General features: G+C 40.2%; 1 protein-coding gene across 1 annotated transcript in view; it reads right to left on the bottom strand.

Annotated features, from left to right (window-relative positions):
- DNAH3 (dynein axonemal heavy chain 3) overlaps window positions 1–12,710 on the bottom strand; it is a 58,727-nt gene that overhangs the window by 15,020 nt on the left and 30,997 nt on the right. The window contains exons 28-43 of the mRNA XM_054180299.1: window positions 12,485–12,598; window positions 11,147–11,323; window positions 10,349–10,440; window positions 9,405–9,624; window positions 8,344–8,478; window positions 6,986–7,097; window positions 6,270–6,511; window positions 5,611–5,711; window positions 5,428–5,533; window positions 4,770–4,899; window positions 4,047–4,283; window positions 3,580–3,683; window positions 2,272–2,566; window positions 1,697–1,876; window positions 880–1,003; window positions 628–784 (exon numbers count right to left, since the gene is read on the bottom strand). Coding sequence (XP_054036274.1) covers window positions 628–784; window positions 880–1,003; window positions 1,697–1,876; window positions 2,272–2,566; window positions 3,580–3,683; window positions 4,047–4,283; window positions 4,770–4,899; window positions 5,428–5,533; window positions 5,611–5,711; window positions 6,270–6,511; window positions 6,986–7,097; window positions 8,344–8,478; window positions 9,405–9,624; window positions 10,349–10,440; window positions 11,147–11,323; window positions 12,485–12,598 — 2,526 coding nt within the window. The remainder of the gene's footprint in view (window positions 1–627; window positions 785–879; window positions 1,004–1,696; window positions 1,877–2,271; window positions 2,567–3,579; window positions 3,684–4,046; window positions 4,284–4,769; window positions 4,900–5,427; window positions 5,534–5,610; window positions 5,712–6,269; window positions 6,512–6,985; window positions 7,098–8,343; window positions 8,479–9,404; window positions 9,625–10,348; window positions 10,441–11,146; window positions 11,324–12,484; window positions 12,599–12,710) is intronic.

The following is a 12,710-nucleotide window of genomic DNA, read 5'->3' as shown; positions in this document are numbered from 1 at the left end:
GTTGCTGGGTAAGATTTCTGCTGAATAGCTTGTAGCTGTTTTGTTCTGTTTCTGCACCAAAACCATTCTCCCAGCAGAAATAAACCTTTTCACATTCTCTTAACATTTTACTGAAATGAATAAAAAAGTAGGAATATTAAAAGCATACGTATCTATCAGTATTCATTTGTAGCTTGTGACAACAGGCAAACTCAGGGCTAAATTACTCACTCTTGTTCAGTGATGAACCTGCCATTTGTGAAAGAGAGAGACTGAGACTTTACCCATCTTTGTTTCTTTTGTGTATTTAGTTTGCAGGTTCAGAAGGAACTATCTGACTTGATGTACAGGCCTCAAGAGATGGGCCTTGGACCTCTGAGCCCAACTGTAACAAGTAAAGAATAATACCAAATGAGAGTTGTCTCTTTCAGAGACAGACAGGAAATATATTGCAAGGTATTCAAGGGACTATCCTGATTTTAAACCTTGTAAATCTATTGAAATCACAGCTCATGTATTTTGAGATGTTTACTCACTGATGCTATAAAAATAATTTACTTAGAGTAGAATAGACTAAAACAGAATAAACCAGGTTGGAAGAGACCTTCAAGATCATAGCATCTTACAGCAACATAAACTACAACTTACTTGCAAATGAGTGTGTGGACACAGCAGCACTCCTTTAATAACCCTGGAAAAATCCCGTAGATTGAAGACATAGTGGGATTTTGTAGGAGTTGGGAGAAAATTAGCAACTGCCATTTTATAAATCACCATTGTGGCTTGGACCATTATCTTCCCCAGCCTTAAGAAGGAAAAGAGAGAGAATTTTAACTTCTGCCGATAAACCAACAGGAGAAAAGGCAACACAAAAGTGTTAGAAGGAAGATACCACATTACCTTAGAAACACAGCCTCAAAGCCTTGGCTGAAGTGCCAGTCAGCAATGGCAGTAAAAATCTTGGTTAGTACATCGTCATCGAAAGAATGCATAGATACAACATTCAAGTGCCGTGTGAAGCGCCCTGTAATACACACAAAAAGATGCAGAAAGATTTAGGGATGCCCAAACAGTTTTCCACTTTTCAGCTAGCATATTCTAGGCCTGACTGTCACTCAGCAACACTGCTTGATTTTGTTTCTGGCGAATTTCTGCCCCAGCAGCAATACAAAAGAAATATAAACTGGGTTTTATTTTATATCAGCATTTCACTTAGAATAACTGGGTTTAATATGAGAAACATGAATCTCCATTACAAGACTATCAGAGAAATAGAACCTCCTTTCTGATGATACCACAGGAATCACGGACTTGCAGGCTGCATGATTGTAAGTAAATGCAGGCAGCCGATCTTAGCAGCAGGAAATCCATTGTCAGAAGAGGACTGTCAGACATGGCAAGAAGATGTATTTCCTTTGTTTTCCAAAGAGCAGAAAATGGGAAAAGTGTCCAAATCTCTAATTTTAGAATTATTTTCATAATTCATAGTTCAATCAATATTTACAATATGGTTTGTAAAGCCAATTAAACTCCACTTGGAAAAGGCACAGACTGAACCTGGAGCATACAGACTTCTCTTTGGAATGACACAGCCAGTGAGTATACCTAGAGGGTTACAACCAATGGATGAATGTAGAATTTGTCATCACCAAAAATGAACCTGCCTCTTAGCATCAGTCAGTTAGATAACCACTTGCCAAAGTCACACATGTCCTACCTGTAATATCATTCCTGCCTCCTCCAGGTGGACCCATTGCTGAAACAAGCAGCACATCTGTGATGCTAATCTTGGATGTATCTTTCGTGTCATACCAGTGACCATGATCAATCCATTGTCTGAGAAGCTCAATAGGTGGCTGGGCTCCATACACTTCCTTTGCAGGCATGTTTAGGTCATCTATGGAGAACATAGCACCTCATCATTTAGGAAGCACAGTTTTCTTTCAAAGCTAAGAACTATAGAGGTTGAAAAAGATTGCTTCCCATGAAAGTAACCAGAATCAAATGACTCTAGACTTTGCAGACATACCTAGAAGTGATGGTTTAACTTGGTGTGGTTGCTAATGCTATTTTATTTTATTTTGTGTCATGCTGCAGCCCTATGACCTATTCAGTAAACCACCACAAAGAGCTAGAAGCCCTTCAGCAGGGGGCAGTGTTAACCCTTCCTTGGATGCCTGAAAAAAGCCCAAGAGCACTTAGGCAATCCAAAATTACTAGGTACAGTAAGTAATTGCCTTTGCCTAAAGCCAGAATTAAGAGAATATAAAACCCCCTGAAAAACAGTCTTACCCACAAACATTATAGCTTTTTTTCCCAAAGGAGGTCCAAATAATCCTTTTCTTCTTCTGTCTAGCTTGGACATAATAATGTCCTGGGTTTGATTAGCAGAGGTCCTTGCAGAGAAGTTGATCAGGCTGGGGATGTATTTTTGCTTTGGAAGCTGTAGTAGGAAAGTGTTTGTTATAGCTGTTTTTCCAGTGCCAGTGGGACCCACAAAAAGCAAAGGGACATTATGCTCCACATATGTTTGAAGAAAAAACATTTGCCTGGCAGTCTCCATTGTTGGAATGATCAGCTCAGATACCTGTTACACAAGAAAATACAACAGCACACGAAAATCAAACATCTACTATCTTAAGCAACACAAATATTTACAGGCACCTACAGGAAGCCTGGAGCAAAACTGCATTTAAAAAAAATTATTTTCTCTGAAATCTTTGGCTGTAACTAGGCTCTGGCAGACAGTATGGCTCCACTTGTTGTTCAGCATTTATACAGTAAATAGCACAATCAGTATTATCTATAATATGCTTCAGGGACACTATATAAAGCCCAGAAGAAGTTCAGGGTTAAGTATAGCTTCATTCTGTTCCCCTGCTGTTCTATGGACAGGAACAGTGCCATGGATTTTTTTTTTCCCTCTTCTTCCTCTTCTGCTTATCATTAGCAGCTGTGCACTAGATATCAAGAAAACATTTTGGACAGCAGAACAAAATGTAATCTACCTCTCCCACATACTTAAATAGACAAGACAGCTGCAATTGTAATGGAATGAAAAGCTGAATAAATATCACTTATCTTGCTATTTTATCTGCAGAATAGGTACTTTCTGTAGATCTCTGCAGTGCTTCACTTCCCTGCCATCAAAATGTGAGTGACTGTTTAGAAACTGAGTGGATTTGGGACTCTGAATACCACTTTCCCTATCCTGAAGACGTAGTAAGCCTTTTCACTTGGTTTCTGTAGCTTATACTATAACATTCTGATATCAACCACAGAAAATGAAGGAACAGAAATTTGGGCTTTGTCTTTTTCCTACTGTGATTTCCCCAACATTAGATGCTATTACAAAGACAAAGAAGAACAAAATATTTCAATCACCAGCCAACCTTAAGGCTCCTTGTCACCTGCAGTGCTAAACTTCCAATGTTGATTATACTAGAATTAAGGCAAAGCATGAAAAGGAGCCTGCAGAGATTAATGAAATGTTGCAGCTCAAACATTAAATAGTAGAATGAGAGCTAGCTAAGATAGTTGATTTACACTTCGAGATAATTTAGTCAATTATTTTCTAGAGTGAAAGAGATCAGTGTGAACCTTAGCCCCAGGAGAGAGAACTTGCTCTTCTTTTGTGATGTACTCCATCCACATGTTCCACTGCCCACCGCCATGCTTGTGAAAATAGAAGTCATAAACAGTCCCTGTTAATTGAAAAGCACAGCAAAGGAAAAACCACTGATTAAAGAATGAAAATAAACTTCAGTCATCTTAGTGTGAGATAATGAAGGCTTTCCAGTACATGAGATTCCCTTCCCCCCCCACTGCCATTATCATCATCGAATTCTTTTAGGTCAGATTGAGCTACAACATTTGAGTGTAATATGAGGCATATGCTACTCCTGGTTAAAAGAGCAAGGAAAGAGCACCCACTGTGCAGCCCAAGGCCTGGCAGATGGTGGCTCTGCTGCAGACTTAGTATCCGCCAGGCACTCTATTCTCCCCTACAGTGCTGGGTTTTCTTGTTGCTTTATAGAAGGCCACCAAGTAGAGTCATGAAGAAGCACCTTTTTCTGGGAAGATGTGGCTTTTGCCAAGCTTCACACTTTTAGGGCGTGGGTTTTCATCATTCATTCCTGTGAGCAAGTTGCGGTAAAACAAATCAAATTTCTTTCTGCTGTCTGCATCGATGATCCCACCGACTGTCCACACCAAAGCAAAAAGGAAAAGCCCCTGAAGCCACAAGGTGATTTGCTGACTAGTCATGCTTTCCTTCTCCTCTTCCCCAGATTGCTTTATTTCATCTAAAACACATATTTTGAATGACAGTTAAATGTCAGCAATAACCACAAACCCCAATTCAAAATACATTTGTGCAAGAGTCTTCTGAGACAAGCTGGGAGCTTTTTTTTTGGTGGAACAAAACCAATCTGCAGAGCCAAGGTCTTGTCTGTGAAATACTGTTTACAAATTAAAACAAATGAGAAGATATTTACAAAGGGTCCTAATTCTTTTCTTCAGATGCTAGCAAACAGCAAGCAAATAAATGGCATACACTCACAAGGTCGCATTCAGCTTTGTAATGCCACCAGTGCCCAAATGCTCTGCATGCTAGTCAAAGCACTGCTGTTAATGCTGGCCACTGAGAAAGGACTTCTGTCATGTGGCCTCAACAGTAAAGGAATTCCTTAGGTATTTCTCAGCATCTGAGAATGAGCATCTTGTTATGGGACACAGCAGGGGAAAAGAAGTAAAACTGAAGTAGGAAAAACAAGGCTTAAGTCACTTACCAAGCAGACAAGTAAAGAGTTTCATCAAGCTATAACTCAGATGAATAGAGGATGTTTGTACAACAGCTTTGCAATGAAGGTGAATAAACTCTAAACAGGGCTGGACAAGCCACATAAACATGTCATTGACCTGCCAGGAGAAAAGGAAATGGCTTTAAACAATACAGGAGTTGCCATACTTCCCATTGCCCCTGAATTCTCTCAGTAAAACATAAGGCATCAGAAGTTCCCCATGTCAGCAAAGGGAAGGTCAGGAATGGACTTGTGTGGGGCAGTTCTTAAGTGATCACAAAAATCACACCATCATTACCTGACAGTGAACACAAGTTACTTCTGCCACAGAGCATTTCTCAAGCTGAACTCTAGAGGTCTTACACAGAGGGATGGGTTTCAAACCTTTTGGACTCCTCCTGTATTTCCAACATTCCGTTGCTAATATTCATGGCATGTCCAGCTCTCACGCACTTGCAGCAACATTTGATACTCATCACTATGGATTAATTTACAACACCCTGTAGGAAACCTAGGACACTCTTAATCATGAAAGTACTTCCAAAAGTTTGTTTCTGCAGGCCTGCCTTCACATTGGAAAGCTGTGAACATCACCTTAAAAGTTAATCATCTAAATTAGACTTATGAAAAACATGAAGTCTCGCACCAGCTGTCGGTGTTCTTCCTGCAGGTTTGAAGGCAGTGTATTCATGTAGGAATCCTTCAGTGGCTTCCAGCCTAACTCTTGCGGGTCCATATAGATCATACCACACCTGGGAAGAACAAATAGCTATGGTACAGGAATAGATGAGCAAGGTGGAACAGTTAAGTTTCAATGCTTTCACATTACCTGCTGACAGTTGCTGGAGATGCCTCCTCTAAGTCCGCTGGCTCAAAGATTAAACTCATTTTTGAATTCATCTGAATTATTTCACCACTCATTAAGCACAGCTAGAAGAAAAGCACCATATAAACATGATCTAGTGCTGATCTAGTCAAAGCAATGTCTCCCATAAAAATCACTGAATATTCTGCTTAGTGTCACTCCTCATTCACTCATTTGTGTTCTCATAACACATCTTTTCTGACCCTGTCTTAACTTTTCCATGTGTTACTAAAGGCCTGCAGAGACACCAGGAACAATGGTCTGTCTTTAAATAACTCTGCAAGGAAAAGCAGCTCTGACCTGCAGGGTTTTTTAGTTAATGTGTTCACTAAATAACTTCAACTAGTTCAGTTTTCAGTTACAGAACTGAGCTTGTGTATTACAGTCTCCTAAATGGGACAATATAAAAATCTCAGTGAGAAACCTTATTTCAGTGAAGTAGGAGCAAGACAAGGCTCCTAGAGAGAAGTAATAGCTTCATGTCCTCTGTCAAAGCAATGCATATAACTGGGGGGAAAGCAATGCTTTTAAGCACATGAGCTTTTCCTGAGTCTCAGCGTAGTAACAATATTGTTACTATTAAAACAATATACATTCAAGGTCACTTGCAAAAATCAGGCTACCTTTTTGTTATCATCCAGCACAGTGTTCATGTTCTCTATCCAAACTGCATCCACTGGGCCATCGAAAATAATCCACTTCCGATCATCTGTGGTAGAAGATGCTTGTTCTCTGAAGATGTTTGCAAGAACTCCATCTGCCCACTCATGGCTTACAGGATCAAAACTGCCATACAACTGTCCCATGGTAATTGCTTTGGGATTAATAACTTTGTATTCCACAGCAAATTCATCCATGGATTTTGCTGCATAAAAAGACAAATAAATGAGCTTGAGAATCTCATAGGTTAGTTTGATCCAGCGACTTCAGCACAGAACAAGATCCCTGAGGATCCTACTTTTGCTGCCCAAGGAAAAACCTCCAGATGTTTGGTAGCTGGGTAGCAGTAAATAAGAAAATAAGAAAAGCAGAGTAGAATAGATTTGATTTGTTCATGGGAGCTAGTTTTTGCAAGAGCATTATGCACAACGCCTAAGAGCATTCATCAAAGCATAAAGACATTGGTGTGTTTTACTACTGCAGTAAATTCAGATAAAAATACTTCTAGATAAATATACCAGACAAAAAAAAGAGGTCATTAATAGAAACCTTTCAGTGAAAAAAAAACAAAACAGAATATAGCACATTTAACAACCTGGACATATCTCTGCAAAGATCAAAAATATCAATCTTGGAATTAACTTCATTTCATGAGGAGTCCGTGGCTGAACAAGGTTACCTGCACACAAATCACTGAGGGCTCCAGCTAGCACTTTGTAGGCACAGGTCTTGCCACCCAAAGGATCTCCAACAATCATGAAACCATGGCGCACCAGCATCATCTCATATATCTGTATTGGTGACAAGAGACTGACTCTTTAACACAGCACAAAAGCAAACATTGCATGTATGAAAATAGAGTTCTCTCTCCTGCACTCCGGTCCTGCAACACGACAAAAATACCAGCTAAATATCTGCACTCCGTTCAGGATGGTTGAAGAGTTAACCCAAATCAGAAGGCAGTCATATCATTAAGGCAGTTCTCACTGAGAAAATTTAAGTCACTGCCCTTGGACATCCTCCCATTCTCCTTGCTAAATGTCATGTCATGTACATCACTAAGGCTGGTTGAAGAGTTAACCCAAATCAGAAGGCAGTCATATCATTAAGGCAGTTCTCACTGAGAAAATTTAAGTCACTGCCCTTGGACATCCTCCCTTTCTCCTTGCTAAATGTCATATCATGTACATCACTGTGTATAACATAAGTGCACTAACCAGGCACTGCGGATCGCAGCCTGGAGTAAAGCCTAAACTGAAACAAATGCTTTCCAGTGAAGCTGACACAAAGGGATTGAAACCCCATTTCTGAGGATCTGCCATATGACTGCTCACATGAGCTGAGTTTGAACTGCAAGGATGGTAACTTCCTCAGTCATGCCACAAGGCTGGTATTTTCCAGTCTGTTTTAAACCCCTAACCAGTTAATACTACTTCCATTTAAATGACAGATAAAGCAGCATAAGCCCAGTCTGAACATTAGCCATAAGGTCTGAACTGCCGTTGGAGGTGTCCCTCATGATCCTGCCCCAGGCCACACGTTTTTGTCTTTGCCATTACACTGTCACTAGGCCTCATTACTCACAAGAGAAAAAAGAATTTAGTCATTCTTTAAAAGGTCATTAATACTAGTAAATGGGGGACAAGGAGAACACAGAGCTGGAGCTGAAGTATAAGCAAGGGTGAGAAGTGTCTCAAGGAGACTGAAAGAATTGAGAACAGAGCCCGATTCCCAGTCCAGAGCTCTCTTCACTGGGCTACACTGCCTCAGCTAGTAAGAGATTTTGGGTTCATTTCCTATCCTGAGCTGTGAGACTTAAGATGTGGCTGCACACATCAACTCCTTCACAGGCTGGCTAAATTGAGACAAAAAAACCCACCAACATCATGAGCGTGATTTTCACTCAGTAAAAACATGCTCTTTGTAATATTCTATTAATAGAAACTCTCAGCTATTCATTCATGACACAGACAGTGAATGAGGAATGTTTCTGCTCTTATGCTTTTCTTCTCCAAAAGTAAATATGGAAAGCCAAACCTGAATAATCTTCCCAATGAACCATGGAACTGGTTGAAGATTCATTTTTTTAATATTTTCATTTAGTGCCTGGACAAACAGGCCATAGTCAGGGGTAGGAAGGACTACTCCAGGAAAAAGGTCAGATATGATGCCCTGTTAAGGAAAGACAGAATAGAACACAGATTACAAACAAGGAAAATTCTCCAAGCATAAACATCTCCAAGTAAAGCTGAATGTCTTCAGCTGGACAAAGCTAACTTATAGGCAAACTGTAGCCATGAAACTGTGAGACAGAAATGAGTGTCTGTACTTGTCAATACATACACTGATATTGTAAAAGGAAGCTTAAACTTCTGCAAGTTTGCCCCAAAAACTATTACAGGAAAGGATGTGAAAGTAGTTGAAAGAATATCAGTAATTAAATAGAAGGGTATCTGAAATTTCAGAGACATGATTCTGTGTGCACTTGTGCCCTAGCTTTTAGGTCTTTAATGTCGATTGCTCTGTAGCTCGTGTCAGCTTTGTTTTCTATTAAAGCAGCATGCAAACAGACACTTCCATCATTGTCATTGGGACTTCACATTTCTGATCAGCCACAATTTAGTTGTCCACATCTCTTCTGCAGCACAAAGCCAGAATACAAAATTCAAATGATGGTTTCCATGAAGGAAACTGCACAAGGGGACTTGTAGCAAAATATATAAACATCAGGAGGAACTTTTTTATACTGAGGGTGGGAGAGCACTGGAAGAGGCTGCCTGACTCCTTCTGAGGAGTCATTCAAAATCCACCTGGACACCATCCTGTGCAAGCTGCTCTAGGGTAACCTGCTCTGGCAGGAGGGTTAGACTAGGTGATCTCCAGAGGTCCCTTCCAACCCCTATCACTCCATAACTGTGATCTTATAAAAGTTTGAAAACTGACAGAACCAAAGAGTGTATCCAGATCAGTGTACTGAAATAACTCCACACTGATATGGCAGCATCTAGATCAAACTGTTCTAAATAAAGATCGCGACCCCTTTCTGGAGGTTCTTATAACTTCACCAGCGCAAAACTTACACCAACCTGAGAGCTTACCTGAAACAATGGCACATCCTGTGCCAAGAATTTGGCCAAGTTAATATCCAGCAAAGCCCGCAGTAACAATACACTCTCATTTTCCGTTGGGTACTTCAGTTTTAAGTTCCCTGCTGCTGTCAGGACAGATTTAACAGCGCGCATTCCATAATCATAGTGATGCTGAGATGACAGCTGCTCAGAGCACAAACGGTAAGTGGCAACGATTTTCTGGGCAAGACTGTGGATGTCAAAATATCACATGTGGAATGAAAATCTCTCACCATAAAAGGAAAATAATTTTAAGTACCTACATATAGAAAGTAACTGCAGTGATTAATAAGATACCAGCTGCTAAGATTGCTGTCTACAACTACCTGAAGGGAGGTTGTAGCCAGGAGGGGGTTGGTCTCTTCTCCCAGGCAACCAGCACCAGAACAAGAGGACACAGTCTCAAACTGCGCCAGGGGAAGTTTAGGCTTGAGGTGAGGAGAAAGTTCTTCACAGAGAGAGTTGTTAGCCATTGGAATGTGCTGCCCAGGGAGGTGGTGGAGTCACCATCCCTAGAGGTGTTCAAGATGGGATTGGACGTGGCACTTGGTGCCAGGGTTTAGTAGTCATGAGGTCTTGGGTGACAGGTTGGACTTGATGATCTTTGAGGTCTTTTCCAACCTTATTGATTCTATGATTCTATGGCCCAAAACATCTAAGAAGCAGAACTGTTGATTATGCTGTGCCATTTTGAAATTCTGTTTGACAAACATTTTCCAAATGATCCTGTGTAGAGGTCTGCCAACATGAGGTGGTAAATGAGAATTGAGGATAAAGCAGAAGATTTAAAAGTACTTTCTGGACAAACAGAACAGGAACAGCCTCCAGAATTGCAAGCCTCAAAGACACATATATGACTTACAGAAGAATGAGGTCTATCAGACTCAACTGAGGGAAAATTCAGCATGGCTTACCTCCGAGAGTCCAAAAACCCCATTGAATAAAGTGAAATCTCTCCAATCAAAGCATAATCTGGAACCATCATGGCAACTGTTCGGAACAGTGCCTGTAAGAAAAAAGGAAGGTGCAAGCTTAGACTATGGAATATGGTAATAATCTGCACTTGTTTTACAAGAATACCAACTCCCCATAAATTCATGGACTTCTATATTCTCTATTCTATTCTCATGACTTGAGGAATCACTTTAACTCCATGAGATTACATTAGAATTGTTACTGGAACTGAGATCTTATCAAAAGGTTCAATAGGTCTGTGCTAAGCACAAAATTTTACAGACAGTCACAATACTAAAGAACTATTAACAAAGGAAAAAGGAGCTGTTGTTCATCTCACTTTCATAACAGCCAAAGTAGCACATGCTCCCACTAATGTCTTGTAAAAAATCGTGCAAAAAAATTGTGGCAAAGGTAGGAAAATAATTAGGACCATATCAGTCTCTCTGCAGTCCTTCAGCAACTTGCAAAATTATAATAAACTGGGATTTGTATTGACAACTCACTGCAAAACAGGTTATTTTCCACTTAAAAGATAGCACAGTTAAAGCTGCAACCTGGGATCAGTACGGTTAGTTTGAGACCCTTCTGTGGATTTTGTACAATCTCAAACTTTTAATAAAGCTTGGCAAAAAGCACAACAGAATGGACTTGAGTGGCCTGAGGTGTACCATTTGACTGCTGCCTTCCTTATTAGATTAGCCCAGAAGCTGTAAATCTTTTGTAATTTCTACAGGAAATCAGGATTCCAGATTTACCTTCAGATTATCAGGCAGCTCAGCCCGTCCAGCATACCCAGGATTCATTGTGATAAACACAGCACAGGTAGGATTAAGAGAGATCTCTGTCCCTTCAAAGATGAATGTTTTGAGTTTATTCATAACAGCTTGCTGTATGCTAAGTATTTGTTGGGCAACTACAGATAACACTTCAACCTAATACAGACAGAACAAAGTAGAAAACATGAGACACTTGTAAACAATATAAACTCGGGGGGGGGGGGGTGTAGTATTTTTTTAGTGGCTGTATTTTCATTCCTCCAGGTGAAACATCACCCTGTGCCAGATTAACTGAGCCTAAATATTAGCTCTGCATTGAAGCAATCCTCTGGAAGTTGGTGCCACCATTCCTATATACCAAACGGAGGCTTCTAAAAGCCTCCACTGGGGGCTGAATGCAGACACTGCCTAAACGTAGACATGAAAGTGAAGTGGACAGGAACTCCCTCTGGAGGCCTCCAAAAGCACTTTCCTTTCACCTCAGACAACAAAAACAATTTAGGCTCTTAAAAAAGAATGATTTGGTCAATGCCACAAACTGAGGGTAAATGTATAAAGAATGAGTAAGGCAGGGTAGCATCAATCCTAAGTGCTTTAGAGTACCAAGGTAATGGAATACTGGAAAATTAGAATGCTAACACTCAAATTCATTTAAAAATAAATTAGAGCAGACAAAGGGAGAAATTAAGGTACTAAGAATACTAAACCACACAAAAGAGAACTTCATGGAATTTCTACATTTAGTTTTATTTTGATGCAGTTAGATGTATGTAAATAATACTAAAACTTATTCAGGGTTATCAGGGCAAAACCAAACCAAACCTAAAAATAACACCCAAGGAACCAAAACCCAGAGAAAAACCAATGAGGGAATTTGATGTGTCTGGTTACACAACTAGTTAACCAGGTCACTCAGTGGCAATCACCTAGTCACCACAGCAACCCCTCCACTGGGATTTGTCTGAACTGTGCTGGGCACAGATAAATGCAGCCCCATAGCTGTAGCTTGATTTCTCAAGAGGAGGACAGTTCTTTCTCAACAAAGGAGTGTCACATAGAAGAGAGGAAATTGCACAGGAAAATTTTTTTCCAGCTGAAATAAACCAGGACACAAGACTTCTGCAACACAGTGCAGGTAGGCAGGTGCTCCTACAGCAGGCAGCTGAGTACCCATTTGTGTCAGCAGTTATTGAAACAAAGAAGTTATACCATAAGTAAAAGTAGAAAATTTACAATAATGCTGGCATGTCTAAATGTAAAGCTTCTGTGTCTTGAATTAAAGCTTCACCATTTTACTTGTCTGAGTTAAACCATTACCTCAATTCTGTTGAACTCATCAAAGCAAGCCCATGCACCAGACTGTGCCAGGCCCTTAAAGAACTTGCCCATTGCCTTGTAATCCAGACCATCGGAGCAATTGAAGACCACACACTACAACAAAACCACACAGAGAACATCTCTCAGTGTTAACACAAGGGCCACTATAAAATTCATAGCATCAACAATAGGAATTATTGCTAATTTTGGATTACACCACCAAGAT

The sequence above is a fragment of the Dryobates pubescens genome, chromosome 4, assembly GCF_014839835.1.
Source record: "Dryobates pubescens isolate bDryPub1 chromosome 4, bDryPub1.pri, whole genome shotgun sequence".
Lineage (NCBI taxonomy): Eukaryota > Metazoa > Chordata > Aves > Piciformes > Picidae > Dryobates > Dryobates pubescens.
Note: the sequence above shows the minus strand (reverse complement) of the source record. Positions and strands in the feature narration are given on the sequence as shown.